This window comes from Pinus tabuliformis, chromosome 8 (assembly GCF_031772625.1).
Source record: "Pinus tabuliformis cultivar Carrire ecotype Pingquan chromosome 8, CPIR1, whole genome shotgun sequence".
In the NCBI taxonomy this organism is placed as follows: Eukaryota; Viridiplantae; Streptophyta; class Pinopsida; order Pinales; family Pinaceae; genus Pinus; species Pinus tabuliformis.
The window spans coordinates 159,690,007-159,716,001 of record NC_142294.1 but is presented as its reverse complement, the minus strand read 5'-3'; the positions used below and the strand labels follow the sequence as shown (position 1 = coordinate 159,716,001).

The following is a 25,995-nucleotide window of genomic DNA, read 5'->3' as shown; positions in this document are numbered from 1 at the left end:
AGTATTAGGGCTCCATTGACATTGGATTTAGGCTTATTTGACTGCAAATATAGAGCTTCTTAGAACAGCGGATTTAGGGCCTCTTGGGACATCAAATTAGGGCTCCCTGTTTGCTGCGTTTTGGAGCTTTCTTGACAGCAAGTAGGACCACCCTTGACAGCATCCTAGTCTCCTTTATGATTGCGGATTAGGGACTCCCTTCAGCTGCGTTTTAGAGCTCTCTTTATAGCGGATTAGGGCCTCCCTTTAAGTGCGGATTAGGGCACCTTTGACCTGCGGCTAGGGCACTTTAGGACTGTGCATTAGGGCTTCTCCTTCAGCTGTGTATAGGCCTCCTCCTCTGTGCTAGATCTCCCTGCTTGGACTGCGGCTAGGCATCATGAACTGCGGCTAAGTCTCCTTGCTTGGACTGCGGCTAGATCACCTCCTTTAGGACTGCGGCTAGGGAAACATTAGACCTCTTCTTGACTGTGCCTGACTGTTGCTAGGGCTTCTTCCTTAGTCTCCTTTCCTCCTGCGTCTAGGGCTTCATCATCTTGACCTCTCTTGCCACCAAAACCCAAAACGAGTGGAGAGAGATCATGAGTGAAGTGAGTGTGAAATGACTTGAAGGCCACCTCTATTTATAGTGCAACGTTGAGGTTGAGTTGGGGTAATTTGGTTGCTGGCCGACCTTGACAAATTGTCAAGTAACACAAATAAATTCATATCTCCATGAATACATGTTGGAATCGGATGATCTTTAGATCAATCCTACACCTCTCGATGAGAGGAATCCAAGAAAAATATCAGCTGCCATAAATAAGATGACCCCCATGGAGTTTGGCCCTAGTTGCCAATTTTAACAACTTGTTTTGTGAGCATTTGAAGGTTGTACTAGATGAAAACCAACTTATCCAACCTCTCATGCTCCAACTTGTTTCTCTTTTTGTTGTGGATGTGCTCAAACATTGACCAATTGTGCTCACAAGAAGAAGCATTGCAGGGTTGACTAAGAACTCTGATTTGGAATTCTTGTAATTGTGGTGCCTCAGTGCCACAATCTATCCACCAATGAGCTGTAAAAAAATAACAATAAAGATTATCAGTTTGCAATTCCAAACATATAAAAGAGAACTAGCAATATTACAAACCAAGTTCTAACAATTTTCTCTTACAAGGCATTTTCTTGTCCTTGAGACGTTGGCTTGAGCTGAATCCAAACATGCGAGATGCTTCCTTGTACATATCCTGATGTATGTTAATTATGTTGATTTTGTCTTGAATATCTTGATTCGGGAACATCTTCTCAATGCATATCATGACAACTCTCATCACCTCGGGATTTCTTTGAATGCTAGACCCCTTGTTATAGAATAAATTTGGATTTAGATATGCTCCAACTGCATGCAATGGTGAATGTAGTTGCTTGTCCCACTTGGAATCAATAATTTGCCATATAGGGAGATATTTAGATTCATTTCGCTTATAGAAAGTCTTGATGGCCTCTTTGGCCTTGTCCATGCCCTCATAAATATATCCCATTGCAGGATTCTCTCCATCCATCAATCTCAAGCCTTTCACAAGGGGCTTAGTGAAGCTGTCAATCTCAATGACTTTGTCCCACAAACTATCGCCAAAGACAAATGCTTTCACAGACAATGCTTCTAGTTTTGTGCTATCTTTCCGAAATACCCATTGCTGGCTACAAAATATTCTTCTCAAAGCTTGGTACTCATACAAAAGGCTTTGGAGGGAAAGAAAGTTTGTAGCAAACTGTGTGACAACTGGGCAACGAAGCTCACCCTGTGTGAATTCCCTCATAAGGTTCAACACCCAAGCATGATTATAAATATACTTAGTAATTTGCTTGCATTCTTGCACAACATCTTGCAATGGGCAACTCATGGAATCCAAAAAATGGTGGGATACTTGGCATGAAGCAACCTTCCAACTGCCACATAATTTGCTGCATTGTCCATGATTACTTGGACAACATTTGCAACCCCAAATTCCTCCACCACATCAGCCAACAATGTAAAAATCAAATTTGCATCTTTTACATTTGCAGATGCATCAATGGATTTTAGGAACATTGCTCCTTTAGGGCAAACTATCACAAAATTTATTATTGTTCTACCCCTCTGATTTTTCCACCCATTAGACATAATTGTACAACCTGTAAATCTCCATGAGCTTTTAATGCTCTCCAATTGTTCCTTGACACACTATCTAGCTCTTTCCCCCTAAGTGCATTATAAGATGGGGCTTTGTATCCAGGACTAGCACTTGCAATGGCATCCACCATGGGCTGATAAAAATAAGACTTTGCATAGTTGAATGAAAGACTGTTATGGTACCAAAACCTCCTCGTGGCCATATCTGCCTCCTTCCTCTTCTTTTCATTAAAACTATCCAAGGTTGGTTGAGATCCTGGAGTTGTACAAGGACTGAAGAAAGAAGAGGTTATACTTTTGTTTGCCATAACACTTGAAGAGGAGTTACCAATACCTGGACTTTGAATCTGTGTTTCACTCTGAGATGAAGATCTACCTATCCAAACAATCACATCCTTCCTTTTTGCCCTCTTAGAACTTTCTTCTTTAATGGCTTCCAAAGCAGTTTCCATTTCAGTAGTGACTTCATCAGGGCAATTTTGACAACATCCCACACCATTCCCAGGAATTCTAGTTAGGTGGTATTTTAGCCTATTTATGCATGCATGCATTGTGGCATTGCAATAATTGCACTTGACATGGTGGTCATTACAGGCAATGATTCGTTGATCATGTGCCCATATGCCGGATCACGAGACTTTCTAGAACCCTTGCTGGCATGGTGATAGAATCTGGAAGAAAAAAAAAAATTAAAATTTAATTGATATTTTTTTATTTTTAATTTTTTTTTTAGTTTGCAAATATTTTGGGCCTATGGCTGAGTTTCTTAGCCACACAGGGTCGTTGTGTGGCTGAGAAACTCAGCCACAGGGCCAAAAAAATTTGCAAACTTAAAAAAAATTTGAAAAAAAAAAACTAAATTGAATACAAAAAATTTACATGGAAAACATTCAAACAAGGTTCATGAAGCCTACCTGAAGTTGGGTCTGATTTGATGAAGCCTCCTCTAGCCTCCTCCAAGAGCTCCTTCACCATGCAATGGAGTCACTCAACACTCAAAGAAATTAGCCAAACACTCAAATCACAAGTCAATGACAAATGGAAGGGAGAGAGGTGCTTATAAAGCATTTTCTTCCCTCCAATTTCCCTTTCCCTCCACCTCATTTCCAAAAAAGAAAAGAAAAGAAAAGAAAAAATAAAAAAACAATTGCCTTTTGAGGGTCAACGGGTCTTATAAGGGTCTGATGCGGGTCTTATGGCAAACCCACAGGTCTTATATGGGTAGCCGGGTTTAATAAAATACTGGCCGAGTACGGGTCTTAAGCGTGGTTTCTATGCAAGTGACCCGGCTCGCTATAGAACCCGCCAAGACCCGCGAGTCTTATACGGGTGGTGCTTACCTGAATATGAGTGTCGAAATTTTGTTTATGCTTGTGAAATTTATCAGTTGATTTGTGAAAAAGTATTGGTAGCTTCTAGTGTTTTAATTACATTTATATTCAAGTTTAAATCTCAACAATGAACAATGGGGTTTGGGCATTAAACTTGATGTGCAAAACAACTTGAAACTGGGTGGGGCTACATGACACAAGTTTCCTACAAATGCTTGAGCTCTTGGGGTTGTTAATGTAAGAAGAAATGGATTTATATATAGAGGAAAGCACTTCTAATAAGATTTTAAGGTCAAGGGCAAAGGAAGGCCAACAAAGCGGTACACATAGCAAAAGAAATACAAACATTTCCAAAAAAGTGAATCATCTTTAGATTCAAAATTTTGCTTTGTTTGCCTAAATATTGGTCCTTTTAATAAGGATAGTTGGCATAGTCTCCAACACAAAAATTAGAAGGATCAAAAGAATGGAGGTCAAAGAATAATTCTTTGTGGGTTGCGGCCAATTTCATCATCAATGCTAGCAAAACTTTGTGCTACTGGCTCTTTCAAAAAAATTATATACAAAAAAATATCAATTTCTCTCTCAAACTCATAATTGATCTTATATATTAAGGCTTGCAAAAAACATTATATAAGCCACCAATCATAGTGAGTTCTGCATCATCTATTGCAGTACATAAACAATATATGTCATTCAACTGCTTTGGAAGAATTAATAGGAAGAACCACTAGAATACTAAAACACATTCACACGCTTGTTTTACTGTAAAACATTCTTTCTTTTAAAAATCTATGGGGAATATTTAATGGAACAAAAATAAAAATGGCATCACTAAATTGTTAGATTTTATTGAACCCAACAACTTGGCAATTTAACACCTAGCAGACTATTACAAATCTACTTAAGAAAAAAAGAAGCACAACTGGGATCTTAACAAGATTTAAACAAGGGAAGAAAAATAAACAACCAATCTCAATCACATAAGCAATTTTTTTCCCAATCAAACAATTCTTCATTAAAATAACTTCAGAACTTACTTGACCTTGCTTACTATGAAAATGACCCTCTAAGGAACTTACTTATACAAAAACACCCTGGATTTGTTGATCAAACCCTAGATATGCCCTTTGATCTATCTCTTAGCTGATTTGGATCACCCTTATTGCTTTTTGCGTTTGTCTGGGACCTGTCACACTTGAATGGAAGTCATTTTCCACCCAATCACTGAGCTCAAGAAAGCCTTCTCCTTTACACGTGCGAGCCTTAGAAAGATTAGATTTCAGCCTTTCCTTTTCTCCCTTGACTTCCCTTTCTTTTTCTCTCTACAATAGAAGAATAGGAGATGAGATGATATGAATTCTTGTCTCTAAATGAGCTCAACTGGACCTTTATTTATACTTGTCTAGAGGCAGTGGAATAGGTATCTCTTCTTGGGTAGGGTTAACTTGACAGGTAGGGTCAATTTGACTTCTTGAGGTGAATTTTGACTCAAATTACATCTTTTGAATTTTTTTTCTTAGGTTATGAATAAGCCTTTGACTTTGACCAATACAAATAATAATGAGCATGAAGAACATGCTTGAATAAAATAATAATTTGACCTGAGCATGAAACCCGTGCTTGAAAAATAAATAAATCTTGGCATGAAAAAGAGCATGCTAGTAAAGATAATCAATTTATTAATCATGAAAATTTACATTATGAAGACCAGCCATAGTTACATCTTTCAACACTTGGCTCTATCACTTCAAATGGTCTCAGCTCTAATACCAAGTGAAGGTTACTAAACCAGTAAAATATGGAGCAATGCACAAATTTAACAACAATAAAATATGCTCAAACCTTTTCGTTAATAAAACCAATATTTATACATGTTTATGAGCAAATGCTTGACCCAATCAATTCCTACAATATCTCCACATGTATCTCAACTAATATTTCTCTATCTAAAATAAAACCTTCGAGACATATCAAATACATAACAACAATAATTCTAGAATATGACAAATGATCATTATTCTAACAAAAGGGAACACAATATATCAACAATATGGAGTTATACAATGCATTGATGAAAGAAAATCTCGAGTCATAGGAAGCACAAAATGAAAACAACAGTGACAACAAATGTCAAGAAGCAAAAGAAGAACAAAATGATCTTTCTGTTGATTTGGGGTAGCATCGCATGTGCTCTAGCCACGAAATTTGGTGGAGAGGTTAGGGCACATGAGATCTCCAATACCCAGAAAGGGTTTGGGCAGATTCTAAACAGATCAGGGGATATTAAAATAATTAATATTTTTAATGGAGTCCTTGAGTCTAAACTTAGGGAAAATAAAATATTAATGTGTATCTAAGTCACATGACACGAGGACACGAGACACAGAGGACACGTGAATACGAGTATTCAATACGAAACGCAGCAACCCGGAAACAGGACACGAGGGACACGTTATATATATATATATATATATATAGATATATACCGAAATATAGTTTTTGATCCATATTAAATTGCAGGCTGCAACTTAACTAATCAAATTAAAATATAATTACTTCAAAGTTCATAGTTCATTTTAAAAAAATAAATAGAATAAGAATTTACTATTTAGAAATTAGAATGTGATATGCTTGGTCTTGATTCTTGAATATTCAATGTTCATTGAGGAAGATTTGATGAATCTGGGAGAACTGGGAAGATCACTGCCGCCTTCAATGCCACTTTTATAGCCCTAATCTTAAATCTGATGATCCTTCTTCCTTTGAGGAATTAAGGTCCATTTATTTTTGTAATAGTATTTATAAGACTATGAAAGAGACAATTTTCTGTGGTCTGGAGGCATGGGAATGGGTAAAAAATTTGCCATCTATATGGCAAGATATCTTTCGTGTGCAATAAATTGAAGGCTATACAACTTGCAATTATAGTTCAATACTTCTGTCAAAGAAGGTATATGTCATTGATGCCACTACATATTTATTGTTCACTCATGCTTTGCGTCTGCTGATGCATTTCAAATATCTCGATCATCACATTTATCCTTGCCCAGTCTCTTCAAAGTAATTGTTACTGATTTTCTCGATAACTTCAATCACATTGTAAGCTTAAACTTTAAAGTTATGCACAATTAGTGAATGCATTCAAAATATGAATCTCACATGTATGGTGGGAGCTACATAGCGCTGAAAGAACAGTTAGACAAATGTAATAAAAAGAAGACAAAAAAAAAGTTAATGGAACATCAGAACTTAGATTATCCCTTCAGAGTAAAGAGATTCAAAATATAGTCAGAAACATGCCTCTAAACACGGTTGAATTGGAAACATAACAGGTGAGTACACAAGTAGAAATTTGTTTTACTCGAATTATAGGTGAGAAAGTCAAGAAGCTTGCATTTTATGATATTATAATCATACATTACTCGCAAATTAAAATTACCATAGAAGTTCCCAGATCTTAAAAGATGACAAGATGGGCAACTACTTGAATTCACACTTCATACACACTGCAAGCATTAGGAAAGAATTCTTCTTCTGTCCATTCTAAGATGTATTTTGTTTTACGACCGAGCAATTACAGAGTTATAATTATAGACCACATTTATGAATTGCCCATCTCGAAGAATAGTTTGATAGACTGACACAAGTTTTCGAAGCACATTTCTTTAAGGCTTAAATGTCTTTTAGTGATAGCACATTCAATCCATTAGAAATAATAATCATTCACATTCACCAAAAAGATAGAGAAATAACTGAACCATTTAGAGTGATATCAAGCTACGTAAAAGAAAACCTGCGTGAGAGCCAACATCGCTTCTAAAGCAACTAATACAATTTCTGTAAGCAAACACGTCACGATGAATATACAACAACGGACCACGGTTTACCTGAACGCTACAACCTGCCAAGTTGCCAAACCTCACATACGCTGCGACCAAACTCCACGAGTCCATGGAGATGACTCAGTCCACACTCGGCTCCACACGACGAATATACAACAATGGAGAGCGACGACTGAGGAAAACGGCAGAGGAAAATAGGGAAAGAACCTCGAAAAAATAATTGCGTGGGCTTTAAACTAGTGATTTCATGGGGTATGTATTCAACCAGAGAAAAACGTTAGGGAAATGTATTCTAGACACCGAATACTTGTTTTCCAGGAGTAGGACACGACTAAAATGCCCGAATACGTTTCACATTTTATAGGACACGATAAAAAACGTTTTCGACAGGTTTTAGCATTGTTTTCATGTCCGACACGTTAAATACGGGACACGGGACCTTGGAGGACGTGTCTTGTGACTTAGATGTGTATTAATATGAATCTGTGTTAGAATGGTCCAAAAGACATGGATCAAGCCAGATCTAATCTTAGCCGTTGATTAGGGACTTAATCTCGGCCGTTGAGATGTCAACAGGGAAAGTATAAGAGGAGGCTTGAGGGTCACTTGGAGAATACACTAGAGTGATCAATGATCGGGAGAGCAACTGAGGGGCATTGAGTATAGAGAAACATAGAAGGCAGAGATTGTGCCGGGAGAGCAGCGCAGCAGCCAAGGAGAGTGATGCAGAGGCAGCAAGGGCTCACGCAGAGCCACGCAGAGCACCAGAGAGGCCAGCGTGTCTGACGCAGAGGCCCAGAAAGCTGATGCAGGCCAAGAAAGGCTGACGCATGGCCAGCGTGAGACATAGAGGGGCTGACGCAGTCCAGATTGGGCAGATGCTGGGGTTGTAGAGCAGTTATGTGCTGAGGACCTGCTGGAAGGATTTTTTCGGGGTTTCAGCTAGGAGATTTCTCTCAAACTGTGAGGTATAGCTGCTAAGGAAATTCTCTGTTGGGTAGGCCAGTTTTGGCACCCAGATTGTACTATAATATTGCTTAATAAGAAAACCCTCAGATAGCTGCACCGGTTTTCCCGCATTGGGTTTTTCTGGGGACATTGGTCCAAAAATAATGGTGTCATGTGGTGTGTTTGTTCTTGTTTCTTTTAGTTGTTGATCTGTAATATGTTGAGCATGCACTAGTGTTTATTTTCAGTATTTACTTTGTAAATAACTTGTTAAAGAAAAATAACAAGTAGGTAGGAATAAATCAGAAAAAGTGCATGAAGGGTTTCTAAACTAAGTAAACTTAGAAACTTCAACACTTTCCAAGATTTTCTTAGACCTTGGGAAGAATTATCATTGAATAGAAATGGACATGGCTTGGGATTTGACAAAGTAAACAACTTGCATATTCTAGTTTACTCAAAACTAGTTCAACTTGTGAGCACATGATTTCTTGAAATTTTTTAGAATCTTGATAATAAGTGCCAACATTGTCAAAGAGTTGGTCATATAGAGAGTTGGTGTTTTGATCTCCATCCTTGTCTTTATTGTGGGAAGACAAATGACCTATTTGAAAAATGTTGAAAGTAGAAGCAGGCAAGAAGACAATTCATTATGGATGGATAATGTCTTGGAGATGGAATCAAGAAGTAAAGAAGTTGCATATGTCTTACCATCCAGTCAAAACAGAGGTAAAGACAGAAAAAAGAAGGAATGACAAAAGAAAAAAGCTATTAAACAATTATTCTAGATGATTTTGGGCATGACCTAGATCCATTTCTATATATTCTCTAAAATCCAAAGATGAATCAAAGATGGTATTCTCCATAACTCAAGGGAGGTAGCACATTGATCAAAAGATAGTCTTACACCTTCGGGGGGAAGGGTACGATGATGAAATTCTCCGACACCTTAACGGGCGTAGTAAAGATGGTTAGTGGTAAACCAAAATTACCACTTGTTCAAATCGAATTGGTTAGTGGTCATTCAAAACCACCATATAAGGAATCCAAAGCTCTAACTTGGATCCTTTTAACTATGAATTATTGAACAACAAAAGAATCCAATGCTCAGGCTTGGATCACCTCAACAAATTTCTCAGTTTGCACTTGGCAAGGGGGATATTATATATCAATGGTGATAGTTAGGCTTCAAGTTTTGAAGTTTATCAAAATCAAAATTCAATTAGCTTTTTGGAATTCCAACATAGCAACTGGTCTCTTCAATATGCAGTCACCAATCATTTCAATTATTCATTGGGAATGATCAGACATGGTAGTTTTTCACTTCTAGAAATTGGCGTTTTCTCAGGGATATGTTCATCGAAACTCAGTTCAATAGATTTAGATTGAAGATGGTACAAGTTATTGGTATAATTATTCAGGCTTGTGATTGATGGTGTGAATGTTACAGTGTACACTATAGTCCCTAGACAATCAAAAAGTGTAAGACCACATTGATGTGAGTTGTTAATCCTTAACTTTGATGAGGTGTTGTCGTGATCCACTGATGAGTTGTCAGTGAGATCTATATCTAGAATTGTGAAATTCATGTACTATAAATTTATATTGAGATCAGTACAATGTGTTGAATATGGATCCATATTTTGTCTCGCTTTTGCTTGTGCTCAATTCTTGACACTTTTTCTTGAACATAGGAAGTTCTCCCTGAAAAGCTCAACTTTCTAATGACAAGAGAATGCTTTTTGCAACCTCCAATCACAGTTCCAAGCTCTCAAAATCCTGGCCTCCTCGAGTTTGCCCTTTGCCCTCTCAAAACCCTAAATGTGTGGATGAAATAATGCAACTAGAAGGCCTTTAATAAGCTCTAGAACCTATCGTGTGGGGCCTCTTATCAGTCAGAATTGTAACTTGGAGAATTAGTGCCAAGGGGTCTGATAACCTATCTCCAACAATGAATCTCCCACTTCTGCATTAGAGCTCCCTAATCCAAGAGGGGGTATCTCTGATTTTATCTGTTGATCTAAAGTCTGAAAATATGCAACTGAATACCCCAAATCAACGAATATTAAAAGCAGATCTGCAATTGCAGATCAGCAATCAGATTCTTGAAATCTGTGAACTAATCTTCAAAGTTATTACCCAAAACTTGGAAAAGATTGATCTTGTAACTTTAATGAGCAGTGCCAAGTCCATGCTAGTGTAAAGATGGAAAGAAAAGCAAATGAACAATTCCAAATTTGATCTTATTCATTAAACGATCCTAAGACTGAATCATTAAGGCAAAGAGAATTCTACTTTGATTGAATTCTCAACAGTAATGTGTTTTCACAAACCAAACAAGTTAGCTTTATTTAATCAAACATGTGAAGTGCATAAATCTGATACAATTTCAGATCCTAGCTTGTCAGAAGGTGCCAGAGGTGACTTAGAATATTTGTTGTAACTACGTTGTTAACCTATGAAGACATTTAACATCAGCCCTTTAGACTCACAATTAAGACAAGAAGAATAAGAGGAGAAGAGTTTGATGAACGTGGTCCTATATTTATGCTTGAAGTTGCTCTAAATTCAGCTTGCTATGCTTTTCTAAAAACGTCTTTTAAATTTGATTTGTTTTTCAAAATTATCAGTATGCACTAAAGAACGTGCTTTTTCAAAATTACCTTTTCTTAATTAGAAACTTTCTTTTCTGAAAATAGTTGCACTCGTGAATAAAAAATATAGCTGCATTTAAACAAACGAACAAACAAAAGCAGAGCACCACACTCCAAAAAATTGAAATATTAAAAAAAAACATGGTGCTTTTCTAAAAATAGCCACATTCATAAATAGCACTTCTAAAAGTAGAATGCACTTGGCATCATCTATGTCTTGGCCTGAATACATCTGAAGTAAAGATCCTCACCCTTGTTCACTTGTGACTGCCACCTTCAAACTGCATCTAAAGACAACTCTTTTACTAGGTACTGATCGCTGATCAGGTGATAACATGACATATATAGGAATCTGATTTTTGTTCATTTAATGTACTCTGTACTTTTCTTTATCGGTATTAATGTTAAGAATGAACAATGCACCTGTCTTGTGTTAGATGCCATAGTTTTGTAAAGAGAAAACAAAGAAAAGGATTGAATGAATTCCTTATTGTGAATTCTTCTTATGAGGCAGTAGCGTTTATAAAGATGTCAGGGTTGTTATCAGCAGTGCCAATTAATTGCATATTGTTCTGTTTTGAGTGATATTATACATTCCTTTGTAAAACCTGACGTGTCACTGGTACTTTAAGATGCTTAAGTGTTTTGTACTTACTGTTTCTTTTGTTTTCAAATCTGGTTGTAGGCCAACAAGCGGAGGCATTGACTACTATAATGAATAACCCTAAAACACTGATGTCACTGAACATATGCAGAAGTTCTAGTTGCATGGTTTCTGCAGACTGCAACTGCAAACCACAGGATCTGAACGAATTTATGAAATCTATTTATGTATATATTGTACTACTATGATAAAAATTGTGGGCTGTAAAGCTGTGAACTCATACTTAGTGGTTCTCTTTTATAAGATTCCATATTTTTTCTGCTATGGAATCTGAGTGCAAATGGAGTTTTTTCCTCACTACAGTGGAGGTGATGGCTTCGGTGATATGTTAAATTGTCTCCAACTTATTGCATTGAAAACTATTTCCGATCCAATGAACATTTACAATATTTTTTGTTTAATCAATGTTTTATGCATTACCCTTTTCTACAGACGAGGGATTATTTCTATCTGCAATGCAAGTGCAAAGCACATGAAATATATTTTCAGATTTATAAAATGACAAAACTGAATTGCGAGACTCTTTTGAAAAGATAATTCATGGATCCTTATGGTTGAACTTAGTCTTACATGTTTTTCTTCTTTCTCCCAGAGAAGTTTTCACCTAAGTTGCAGGAAACCTTGGAGAAGGATCTGTTTCCAGCCGGAAACGAAACGGAAACGAGGAAACTCGTACCATACGGCCTGGAAACTCATTTCCAGCTGTACTGGCCCGTTTCTGGAGGAGGAAATGTGGCCAGTACAGCCGGAAACGCATTTCTAGGCCGTACAATGGAGTTTCCTCTTCTAACTTGACTTTTTCTTGCATTTTTTTTTTAATTTTTTCACTTCTAATTTTTTATTGGGCCACTGAAATATCTTCTAGATGCTTCTAGATGCTTCTCAAGTTATAAAAAATAGGATTTTTTGAGTGGGGCAGCCTAATGTTCAAGCCTATGGCCCTAGTATTGATATGCAGTTTATGGTATTGTTAAATTCTTAAAGTAAAAGTCACTTATACTTAAATTTTTAACATTACCATGAAATGACTCGGGATGTTTGAGAGTGGTTTCGCCTTCATTGGATTTCATATGAAGAAAGTAGAATTTTAGATCTCACTCAAAATCCAGCAGAGTTATTTGTTTTTCAGGATTTCAGGATTGGGGGGATTGCAATGTTTCCATTGGATTTTGTCATGTAATAGGGTATGGAACTTGTATTTAATCAAGAGAATCAAGCCCTCTATGCAGGGGAGACTCCCAATAATCAAGAGCACGCAGGGTACTAGGGTATGGAACTTGTATTTAATCAAGAGCACTAAGGTCGTTCGACTATGTAGGAGGAGACTTCCAATCAAACACGAGACAAGAAATTAGAAATTTCTCGTGGCTGATTTTGGATATTGCTATTTTCATTATGTGATCATTCATGAGTAAATGTGATGTAAATTTAGAGACTTATAGTTTATGCATTGACAATTGACAATTTAATCATAATATAATAAATTAGAATGTATCATATATGCTTTATGATATGCGTTTCCCCGTTTCCAAAATTTGGGGGGGTCACATTTTGTACCTGTGCTCGTTTCAGAAACTCGTACCCGTTTCCCCGTTTCGTGCAACTTAGGTTTTCGCAGTTCTCGTTTGTATAAGCATTCCTAGTATCTAGCTTGCACTGTTTCTTGAAGTGGCAAGGTTGTTTTTCCACCAGTGGTATTAGTGGCTTGCGTTTACTTGTATCCATGGAAGATGGTAAGTATTATCTTTTCTTCCTTGGTTTCTACCATTTTAGGGCTATATCAGATTATTTTTGCATGCTTTAGGAACAATTTTGCTCCTTTTAATATATAAATTCTGCCTCTTAGAGAAGACATTGGACAACTAAATATAGTCTTTGTTGTTCTTGTTGAGAAATCTAGGGAAAAGAGAATAGGTAATTTCTCTGGTAATGATAACTGCGTGTGAACACTTTTTACTTCTTTTGATTAGGTTCTTCTTTAGCTTAGATATTCTATAGTTCTTTTCATCAAACAACTATCAAAATATAAACAACAATGAGACAAGGGACACTAGATGTAGGCGATCAGCCAGGGCCAAAATCTCTCCAATCTTTAGAGGAAAACCCACCAAATTCTTCTTTTTATAGAATCTTCAATTGATGAATTCCATGACCAAGACCCTTCACCTAAGAACCTCTCCAAGACCAAGTCACAAGGCTTCCTTGAAACAATTCTTCTTCCTTGAGTCAACTCTTGTCAATCTGATTATTTCACCATGGATCTCAACTTCTCTTCAAATTTCAGCCTATTGTCACAGGCTTGCAATTCTCAGCCTCTTCAGAAACCCTAGTTGCAGCACGTGTGAGGGATAAACAATGATTTTATCCCCTGATTCCCTTCTCACTTGGATGGAGTCTTTTTCTTTCGCAATTTGGCTTGATAAGTGACTTGATTTCTTCCTCGATTCGGCCTCCTAGGATAGATGTGATAACTCAGCTTCTTCTGCAGCAGATATTACTAATCCTCCTGTGAGAGATATTTGCCCCAAAACAGATCGAAAACATTTCAGATCCCTCTTCTCCCTTCTTCGCTTGATGAGAGGTTCTTATTTTTGTGTTTCACACACTCCTAATTTGGATGCTTGAATGAATGCACTTCAAGTGAGGCTGAGTCCCCCTTATATAGTAGTCTACCCATGAAAATAAGCCGACTTGTCCTCATGCCTGGGCCAGCGTCTCTTTCTAGAACGATACATCTTCTTAGGAAGGCCGACTTGATTGAGTACTCGTGACGAGGTCTTGGAGGGTTTTTGACTCTTCTAATGACTCAGATAAATTCTCTTTTACACCATGTAACATTCCCAAATGTGTTTTCAATACATGACAATGACTCAATTGACTTTATGACTTAATGACCGATTCTAATAGCTCACAATGGGAGCTTTGTCTATAAAATAAAATTTCTTGAGCATGAAACCCTTGTCTCAAGCATAAAATAAAATTATTTTTCTTCTTTACATTAATTACATAAAATCATGATTACATGTCATTATAAAGACTGAACCTAGTTACATATTTCAACAGTTCTGGTGTCAAATAATGACATATGGGAAAAGTTGCTAAGGAAATATTTCATGAACATAACCTTAGTAACTTAGTATAGGAACTAAATAAATTGCTTTGCCAATTAAAAAATGTATATGCACCGCAACATCGGATGGTTCCAAATAAGTGGAATACATCAGGAAGAACTGGTTTGGCTGTGTTGATTACTCATCAAGGCTATTGCCTTACTCAACCATACCATGTCTTCTTGCGTTGCTTATGAAAATATTCTGATCAACCTTCATGGAGATCTAGCTAGTGAAGACTTCAGATGTAGAAGGGGTAGATAACTGTTCAAACCCTATATATGCCTACTTCCTGTACCTTTCTGAATCTTATCTGCAATGACAGGAATGCAGAACTAATTGACAAACAATTATTAGTCATTTAAACATTTTGCACTCACCACAGTTTGTCCCAAGTTCCAAGCAAAACTACTACTTTAATTTCATCTATTTAAAGCATTGCTTGTTATTTCTCATCCTTAACCATTGTGTGTTGCCATCCAACCTAATTGTTCCATAAAATAATTCTTAGGACACCTCGGAGACCACCGAAACAAAATTGTATCCAAAATTATATATCTACCTCATGCATGAGTTATTTACAAGATGACACGGTGATATCCATGCCCTCTGTCTACGTTAATTGATTGGTTAGATACCCAATTGAGAAATTAAGATGATCCTTGGTTAGGTATGTTGGTTTGTATGGTTTTGTTTATACTGGAACTTAACTGGTGATCTGATTAAAGTTGAGGCCTAAACCTCAATTTACTTTCTTTCTTGCTGTTAAGTAAATGGTAACTTCTTGGCAATTATACGAGTATTTCTTGAATTTTTGACACTACTCTCCCTTTGATGATAGCTAATAAATTTTATTAGCAAGAAGGTTTAGAACATTGCGAACATAATATGGAGGATAATTGCATCTTCTCTTTAACATTCACACTACCTATAAATGCTTTTGTAACATTTCTTATTCAATAGATAATTCTTCTCAATTTACATTGTTTAGTGCATTTGATAAAAGAGATTTTCATAATATAATGCCATATTGCCCTATAGTGATGGCAATGTTCTCAACTCTCACAAAATTAAAAAAGTTATTAGCAAGCATAAGAGTTATAAGTAACGTGTGCATATAGTAAATTTATGTGTATTTGAATTTATCTTGGTTCAATGTAGATATTGATTTTCATCCTTGTTGATTTATGTTTATTTTTCTCGTATTTATTTGTTTATGCATTTGTTGATAGATATTAATGGATTGTGCATTGTAAAATGGCATGAATCTTAGTTTTGATGATACATAATTTTGTTAATAAATTGATTTATAATTCCATTAATTTCTTTTTGGCTAAATGTAGAATGAAATATTTTTGCTGAATCCAATTATTTTAATTTGATAATATTAATTTGTTTTGGATTTTACCTTGTGTATTTAGTTGATTTGTTAATATTAATCTAATTTGGATTAGTCTTGGTGGATATAAAAAAAGTTAATATATTTGAGTAGACTACGATTGTAAGAAGTTTCCTTTTTGTACTTTTTGGAATTTGATGAGTTGATCAAAGTCATTCAGCTTTTTCTTTTCTTCACTTTATAATATTGTATGCATTTTATACTGGTAGAAAACCTAGTGCATTAACAAAAATGGGAAAGAGGGATAATTGTAGAAAACACCATGCACCAATAAAAATGAAGAGGGAGCATACGATTGTATTGTATTTTTTTTTATTTTTTATTTTTTTATATACACTTGTATGAAAGTACAATTCAAATTGACTCTTCACATTGAAGGGTCACTCATATTTCACTTGATCAAGGCCTAATCATAGAGTATCTTAAGTTAATTTAATGGATGACATAACTTACTTTGTACCATGTAACATCCTGCCTTTCTACCCCTTGTTTTTGTATATGTGGTCATAACTGTAAAGGCCAATGTGGAAACCATGGTTGGTTGAAGCAATTCAAGTATTAAATTATTTTATCGAAAAAATAAAAATATGAAATGTTGGCTTGAAGAGAGCAACACAAGGATCCAAGCCTAAGGTCACCACCTAACATTTGGGGAGACATGATTAGATGGAGAAAAGCGCAGAGGTTTTATCCCATGACATGAGGAGAGGTGAAGTTGGCGAAGGGCCTCAAGGAAAAAAAGAGGCGAGAAGGAAAAAGCAAGCAAGAAGAGAAGAGAGGACAACAGAGAGAGAAGTCTGGGACATTGGACAAGGAGCGCAAGAGCATTGTTGGAAATGCAACTGAGCATTGTGCTCTGAAATTGGGGTGTTTTCCTTATATTGATGTGTTGAGGTCATTGTACTGTATGTGTCCAAGCTGGATTGGCCAGTGGGAGGCTTAGAGGAGGATTGAACCACGAGTGCTTGTTGAGTAAGTTGATAAACCACTAAATGCTTGTTGAATAAGTTTATAAACCACTTAGTGCTTGTTGAATGGGCTAATAAACCATTTAGGTGCTTGTTGTAAAGTTGATAAACCATTAGGTAGGGTGAACTGAGCCACTATGGTGGTTGCAGTAAGGTTGATAAACCACCTGGATATTGGGCTTTAGATTCTTGCAGTGCTTTCTTTGAAAATACAGTTGATAAACCACCTAGATAATGGATTTAGACCCTTGGAATTGAGGAATACCCCAAATGAGCCTTAGATCAATTCCCCGAGCAAGCATTCCCTCAGACTTTGGATCCAACTTAAGAGTGGTCGACTATAAGAAAGTTGCAGTATAGTTGGCCTATGGTTGGGTAGAGTGTTGAAGTCCCTCCTTCAGTTGTCAGCCATCTCCAAACACACAGATTAGTTTATTTCCTTATGGATTGTGATTATTTTATCATGTTGTGAATGGTGCACTAATTTGCGTGTTTCTAAATGTAAAGGAATGTCTGAGCTGTGAAGCTCACTATATGTTCATGATGGGGATGATACATTGTATGTTCATGATTTTAACACATGTTTAGACTATGTCGTCCATTGTAATATTTGGAATGAATGTGAGAAAGTGTGCATTTAAGTGCAATTGGTTGATTTCCAAGCTTGTGAATAACTATAGTGTGAAAATTCTATCACTGCAGCAACTGATTTACTTTTCTTACTTATTTCATCATAAGTTATTCATGAAATTACTTCAACAAACATTAAAATAAATATTGTTGCAGATATCATACCGTAATATAAAAACAAACATATGCACACATTGACACAGTGATTTTGGACTAATGTCCCTGGAAAAACCCAATGTGGGAAAACCAGTGTAGCAAGGGAGGATTTTATTATTCAACAATATTCTAGCACAACAGGGTGCCAAACTGGCTTACCCACAGATAGACAAATTTCCAGCACTTATTTTGAAACCCTCTGCGTTAGCGTACTAAGGCTTTGCGTAGCCTCTCTGGCCTTCTGCGTCACTCCTGTAGCCTCTGCGTGGATGATGCAAGCCCTTCTAGCTCTGCGTAGTCTCTGTTGCCTCTGCGTGGCTTCCTCTGGCTCTGCGTCTGCCTCTTCTGCCTCTGTGCTGATCTCCCATTTCTTTCTTCCGTACTCGCTGCCTCCTAACTGCTCTCCAGACCACTGGTTCAATTTCTCAGCAAACCCAGCTCCAGAAATTGAACTGACTGGTCTCCCTCAGTGTGTCCTCCAAGTGACCCTCAAGCCTCAATGGTCGAGATTAAGTCCCTAATCAACAACTAAGATTAGATCTAGCTTGATCCATGCCTTTTGGACCATTCTAACACAGATTCATATTAATACACATTAATATTTTATTTTCCCTAAGTTTAGACTTAGGGACTTAATTATTTTAATATCTCCTGATCTGTTTAGAATCTGCCCAAACCCTTTCTAGGTATTGGAGATCTCATGTGCCCCAACCTCTCCACCAAATTTCGTGGCTAGGGCACATCCGATGCTACCCCAAATCAACACTCTCTCTTAGCGATGATTGTGCTCTAGAAATACTCCTTACTGAGTATTACTCTGATCATCTAGCATCGGTCCTTGTGCTGATTTTAAGCCTCCTTGCCGAACATCCTCTGCACAGCTGCATCCTGTACTGCTACTCATGACTCTGCTATTGCCACTGTTGCATCTGTACGACAATTCCCTCTGCATCCGTGTTGTTGTTGGTCCTTTCTCCCAACACTGCAACTCCTTCTACATCTATGTTGTTGCTGGTCCTTTCTCCCAACACTGCATCTGCACTGCAACTCCCTCTTCATTCGTGCTGCTAACAGACTACTTCTGAAAGGGGTTCTTTACCATCCCCAGCTTTTCCCTGAAGTAGTCAAATTTTGACTTTCCAAGGGCCTTGGTGAGGATATCTGCCACTTGTTCCCCTGTAGGAGTGTAGTTCAACTGTACAGCTCCTCGTTGGACACAATCTCTAACAAAATGACACTGGATATCAATATGCTTCGACCTATCATGGAATACTGGATTCTTAGAGAGTTTGATGCAACTCTGATTATCACACATGATCCTAGTCACCTCCATATTTCTTCTGAATAGGTTTACCAACAATTTTCTAAGCCATATGGCCTCACACGAAGTTGTGCTTACTGCCATATATTCTGCCTTAGACGAGCTCAGAGCCATGGACTTTTGTTTCCTACTGCACCAGGAGGTCATTCCTAACCCAATGTTGAAACAGTACCCAGAGGTACTTTTCCAATCCACTGAACTTCCTGCCCAATCTGCATTAGTAAATCCACTCAACCTGATATCCTTCCCCTTGGTGTATAAGAGCCCATAATCCACTGTTCCTTGTAAATACCTGAGAACGTGTTTGGCTGCTACCCAGTGAGTCCTCTTTGGTTCCACCATGAACTGACTGAGGGTGTTGACAGCGTAGCAAATATCTGGCATGATATTGACTAGATACGTTAGGGACCCTATGAGTTGTCGGTATAGGGTGGGATCGACATCCTTGTCTTCTGATGCATCAATCTTCTTCCAATTGGTGATCATTGGCGTAGCCATAGGTCTACAGTCTCCCATCCCGAACCTTTTCAGGATTTCTGTAGCATACGTCCCTTGCCCAAGGAAGATTTCTCTTTTCTGCTGCCAAACTTCCAACCCTAGGAAATAGTGCATTCGTCCCAGATCCTTCATATCGAACTCTATGGCTAGATTCTTCTTGCAGTCCTCAATGAGTTTGGATGATCATATCAGGAAGAGATCATCCACATATAATACTAAGATAAGTGGCTCGTTCTTTGTGACCAGATAGTAGAGATTCGGATCCGCGTCACTCTTGACAAAACCCATCTTCTGCAAGTAGCCATCTATTCGACCATACCATGCTCTCGATACCTGCTTCAACCCATACAAGGCTTTCTTGAGTCTGCATACATGAGACTTCTTCTCATGCGTCTCAAATCCCTCTAGTTGTTCAATGTATACTTCTTCTTCTATTAACCCGTTTAGATATGTCGTCTTGACATCCATCTGATGGATTTCCCATACCATCTGGGCTACAAGAGATATCATGGTCCTAATAGATGTATACTTGGTTATCGGGGCGAAGGTCTCCTCATAGTCAATCCCTTCCTTTTGAGCATACCCCTTAGCCACAAACTTAGCCTTGTATTTTTCGACACTGTTGTCCGCAGCATATTGATCTTGTAGATCCGTCTTGAACCTACCACAGATCTGCCTTGAGGCCTTGACACCACCTCCCAGACATCGTTTATCATTATGGAGTTATACTCCTTCACCATCGCATCTACCCAGACCTGATGCTGAGTTGCCTCCTTGAAGCTGGCAGGCTCCCCATCCTGAGCTACTAACGCCTGATACCTGTCTGGTTGTTTTCGCTCTCTCTTACTGTTCCTTGGCTCTCCGATGAAGGTCTCTGCATCACGCAGAATTTGACGAAGTTCCCTTCTGGTTCTTCCTCTTCCAGCAAGTGCTTATGTTTGCTCCTCCTCGTCGTGAGAATCTTCTTAATCCGAGGAAGAATTCTTTACTTCTGTTTGTTGAAGAGGCATGACCAACGGATCCTCTTTCGACTGCTCCTTGGAAGGCATTTCGCGAGATCTTCTGAAAGCTCTGTCCTCCATGAAGTTTACATCTCGTCGTACTACTACCTTCCTGCTTCTTGGAAGATAGATTCTGTATGCCTTAGCGTTCTCGCTATATCCTACCAGATACCCCTTTTTTGCAGTCTGATCCAACTTCTTCCTCTTTTCTTCGGGTATGCGACAATATGCTAAACTCCCAAATATCCTGAAATGACTGACTTCATGTGTCTTCCCAGTGAAGACTTTCTCTGGAGTAATCTTGCCCAATGCCCGATGAGGAGTCCTGTTCTGAACATAGACAACTATGTTGCATGCTTCCGCCCACAGGAATTTTGGCATATCCTGATCATACAACATGGCCCTAGCTGCTTCTACAATAGTCTTGTTTTTCCTTTCTGCCACCCCATTCTGCTCCGGATTGTAGGGAGTTGTCCACTCTCTTCTGATGCCCTCCTTAGCGCAATAATCAGTGAAGTCCTTATCGACATACTCTCCACCATTATTTGAGCACGAGACTTTTATTTTCTTACTTGTCAGATTCTCCACTAGAGCCTTGAACTCCTTGAATCGATAGAAAACCTCATCCTTGGTTTTCAGGAAATAGATCCAAATTTTCCTCGAGTGGTCATCAATGAAGGTAACAAAATACTCGGCACCGCTAAGAGCTTTGACGGGCATAGGTTCACAGAGATCTGAGTGTATCAATCCTAGTACATTCTTGGCCAGTGGTTGCTCCTAGAAAATGTCGCCTTGACATACTTTCCTAGAGCACATCCCCTGCATACATCATCGTGTTCCGTACTCAGATCCGGAACTCCTGTTACAGTGCTCCTGAGAATTCTCAGAGCTCCATGGTGCAAGTGACCCATCCTTCTGTGCCATAGTTCGTTCAAGTCTTTGTCCCCATGACTGCCTATTAGTGCCATTGGAGATTCTAGTTGTAACCTATACAACCGATTACTTTTGATCCCAATCTGCACTTTCTTTTTCCAACTCAGGTGTTTGACGTATACCTTTTCCTTGATGAAGTAAACGTCATAGCCCTTGCCTTGTAGTTGTGACACGGAAAGTAAGTTCATCCCCAATCCTGGTACATGCAGCACATTTGTGGCACGGAAACGTTCTCCTGATTCTGTTTGAAAAACCATGGTACCCTTTCCTACTGGAGTAGACTTTGCCTTGTCCCCCATGGTGATCTGAAAATTCATCTTCTCTTCTCGTTATGCTGAGAAACACTCCCTGATTCTCGTCATATGCCATGAGACTCCACTATCTATATATCATACTTCTGATGATGTAGCACTAGTCATGCACGCCACTTCTTCTTCCAACCTGGAAGCCAGCATAGAGAAATCGAAATCTCTCTCTTGTGCAATCTTCTGAAAATTTGCATGAGTCCCCTGAGGTGGATGCCTCTGCATTGTGGTTTCGAACCCATAACTGATTTTCCCTTTCTGTCTCTGCTTACTTGCTCTGATACCATGTGAAAATTCTATCACTGCAGCAACTGATTTACTTTTCCTACTTATTTCATCATAAGTTATTCATGAAATTACTTCAACAAACATTAAAATAAACATTGTTGCAGATATCACACCATAATACAGAAACAAACATATGCACACATTGACACAGTTATTTTGGACTAATGTCCCTAGAAAAACCCAATGTGGGAAAACCGGTGTAGCAAGGGAGGATTTTATTATTAAGCAATTTTCTAGTACATCAGGGTGCCAAACTGGTTTACCCACAAATAAACAAATTTCCAGCACTTCTTCTGAAACCCTCTGCATCAGACTACTAAGGCTCTGCGCAGCCTCTCTGGCCTTCTGCGTCACTCCTGCAGCCTCTGCGTGGATGACGCAGGCCCTTCTAGCTCTGCGTAGTCTCTGCTGCCTCTGCGTGGCTTCCTCTGGCTCTGCATCTGCCTCTTTTGCCTCTGTGCTGATCTCCCGTTTCTTTGTTCCGTACTTGCAGCCCCCTGACTGCTCTCCAGACCACTGGTTCAATTTCTCAGCAAACCTCGCTCCAGAAATTGAACTGACTGGTCTCCCTCAGTGTGTCCTCCAAGTGACCCTCAAACCTCCTCTTATACTTTTCTCATTGATAAATCAACGACCGAGATTAAGTCCCTAATCAACGATTAAGACTAGATTTGGCTTGATCCATGTCTTTTGGACCATTCTAACACAAATCCATATTAATACACATTAATATTTCATTTTCTGTAAGTTTAGACTTACGGACTCCATTAAAAATATTAATTATTTTAATATCTCATGATCTGTTTAGAATCTGCCCAAACCCTTTCTGGGTATTGGAGATCTCATGTGCCCCAACCTCTCCACCATATAGTTTAAACATGTTTATGTGTTGGTTATGATGCAAAATTGAAAAAAAAAGGGGTTTTGGGCCCTCTTGGGCAATAAGTCACCTTAAGACTTCAAAGAGCCAAACGCGAGTGACGCAGTTGCCTTCTCGTATCACAAATTCAACCTTGGATTCTTTGTTTCATATGCATATATGTCGAAAGAACCTTACCACAAAAGGTTGCCACCACCAAACCTTAATAAGTAGATTATCATCTTGATCGGGCAATGTCGATGAAGGACAAGCCGACCTTGCCATGGTTCCACTGCGGAACTATATCTACCACTCACCGCTGAGAAGCATCATAGCTGGATATCCCTTGTAAAGATAGGTGGTCGATGAAGAATGGGAGGGTCGTGTTGGACCAGTATGACATGGTCCTGTGGACCCACTTGATTGAAACTTGATCCAAAACGTTTATAACAAAGAAGACTTCGTAAAACACCAAGTAATCCAAAGGTCTAGGTGTTCAAGGTGTGTTAACAGTAGGCAAATGCATGAATTCTCAAGTCAATGTGCAACCGGATATAAAGTGAAATCATTGCATGACACCGAAGGAGAGCATTGATGGGCTCCACGCCAAGTCCATGTGGTATTGGCCTCGTGGAGCCTTGACACCACCCACCACTCACCACCTCTTTTCTTTTATCTAACTTTGAACGTTGCGATGGTGACAAACCCAGGCAACATGACCTAGATGTGGAAGCAAGGCGCTTTATGATGACTTGTTAGGGTGATGTGAAGGCCACGTGGGCACCACTTGACCTCACCACCACCCACTGCTCTCTATTTTAACCAATGTGCAATGTAATATGGAACAGGTGGTGGTAGTGATGGTGACTGTAGTGGAACTTTCCCATATGTTGAGGTCCCTTGTTATCGAGCAATGTCCTTCCCACGGTGAGATTGCAGAGTTTATAGGATTGACGGTTTGCAGAGGCTCGCGTCCTTTTGAAGGTTAATGAGTGGGGGGGAGTCGTGAAGCAACCAATTCGGTAAACTACCAGAGTGCATGGATGACAAAGATCTCTTTGTGGGGTTGCGTCGTCCAATCTGCAAACCAAGTATACCCCTTGCAAAACCACCTTTGATTGTTGGAACACGCATACTAGGATTGACGTGGCAAGCGCCACAGGGACCATGTAATGGTCACATGGATGCCACACAAGGGGCCTCGGGTGACATGGATCTGCCTCTAACGACATGGTAGAGTCGCGTGGATTACACATTGAGGCCACGTAGGAATCCCTTGTTGATGTGGTTGTTAGGAAAAATACTAAGAGGGGGGGTGAATCGGTATTTTTATTTCACGTAAGTCTTCAATTTCAAATTCAAAGAAGTGTATGCTATTGTTATTCAAACAACTCGCTTGTGTACAGAATTTAGTGAATTAAAGTCGCGTATGTGCAAATTACCATTTTTTCACAATTTCCATCAGTAGTTTAACTTAACCATTGCATCATTATTTCACTAGCCATTCAGTATTCATTAGCAATGAGTAGTAAGAGAAAATAAGCCATAGCACATAATGAACACATAAGGACACCAAGATTTTAGGTGGAAACCCAATGTGGTAGAAAACCATCGTTGTTGTTATCTTTGTCTTCTTTCTTATTATAAAGAAAATCTGCTTACATCTAGTACACAGGCTCTTAACAGTACGCAGGATCCTACCTGCAGGAGGCTACAACCTTCACAAATTCTCTAACTCCAACTGGAAGGAAGCTACTACTCCCAGTCAAGTTTATCGGCCCCTACCGAAGGAAGCTCATACTCCCTCAACAACTTTGTGGACCACGTTTCAGAATTTTCACTTTGGATCCACCTATCTCAAACACAAACCAAAAACTTGTAGGCCACGACCCACATTCATTGTAAACTAAATACCAATTTACCAAACACTGATCAAAATGAACCAATGTAGTGAATCATTAAATACCAATTATACCTCTGCAGTCAATCATTGATCAAACCAATATGTTCATTACAGATATACCAATTATTAACCAATCATAAATCAACCAAATCAAGAACCAAACTCTGACCAATAATCAACATAAAAATAATTAAGACATCCTTGATGAACAACAACAAGCAACATAAGACTTATTCATTGTCATAGCTAGAGTGGCATTGCAAACCCTAAACAATTTGAAATGTATATGTGACTATCATTAGGGTTATTCGTGTATGTACTTGATTGTTGTACATGAACCAACATACAGATCTCAATTCATTATCAACAAGTCAACCTCTCTGCCAAACTTTCCCTACAACAAACATAGCCTCTAAATCCAACCAAACAAGTAAGCCATTGCGACATTACATTAAATCATATCATTCTCTGCAATAAAATCATAATGCATACACGACAATTATGAAGAAAACTTGTGTATACACGTGTTTAGCATGAATAAACATTGCATACATATCTAAAATCAATATTTATCAAGCTCTGGTAGTAAACCATTCATCATAGTGACTTCATCAAGCTCTATCAATCATCAACCAATAGAAGAAACGACCATATTCATCTATAAGTGACAACATTAATCAAACCACAACTATTCATATTATATACGCGACTTTTCGGAAGCAAATTCGTGTATTTACGTGAGATTCAAGAATACATATAGCATACAGATCATAAAATAACCAATCAATCAACCATATCTGAAAGGAGCAACAAGCATAGAAAAATCTAATGCAAATAACTTCTACATAATTCATGCATAAGCACATTCATACTAATCTGCAATCATTATTAGATCACTTCATTTTCCCTCTAATATACCTGCAATACTTTCATTATTTTTCTTATACAGCTTAAGATCTCTTGTAATTTATCCTTCTCCTTGCTCCTTGGTGCACACCTGTTCCAAATTAGATACATACTTGAATA

General features: G+C 38.3%; 1 protein-coding gene across 1 annotated transcript in view; it reads left to right on the top strand.

The window, feature by feature from the left end:
- The window catches only part of LOC149234627 (mitochondrial phosphate carrier protein 1, mitochondrial-like), a 197,418-nt gene extending 185,419 nt beyond the window's left edge, over positions 1–11,999 (top strand). Inside the window, exon 6 of the mRNA XM_089371891.1 lies at positions 11,620–11,999. Coding sequence (XP_089228017.1) covers positions 11,620–11,656 — 37 coding nt within the window. The 3' untranslated portion in view covers positions 11,657–11,999. The remainder of the gene's footprint in view (positions 1–11,619) is intronic.
- The last annotated feature ends 13,996 nt before the right edge of the window (positions 12,000–25,995 follow it).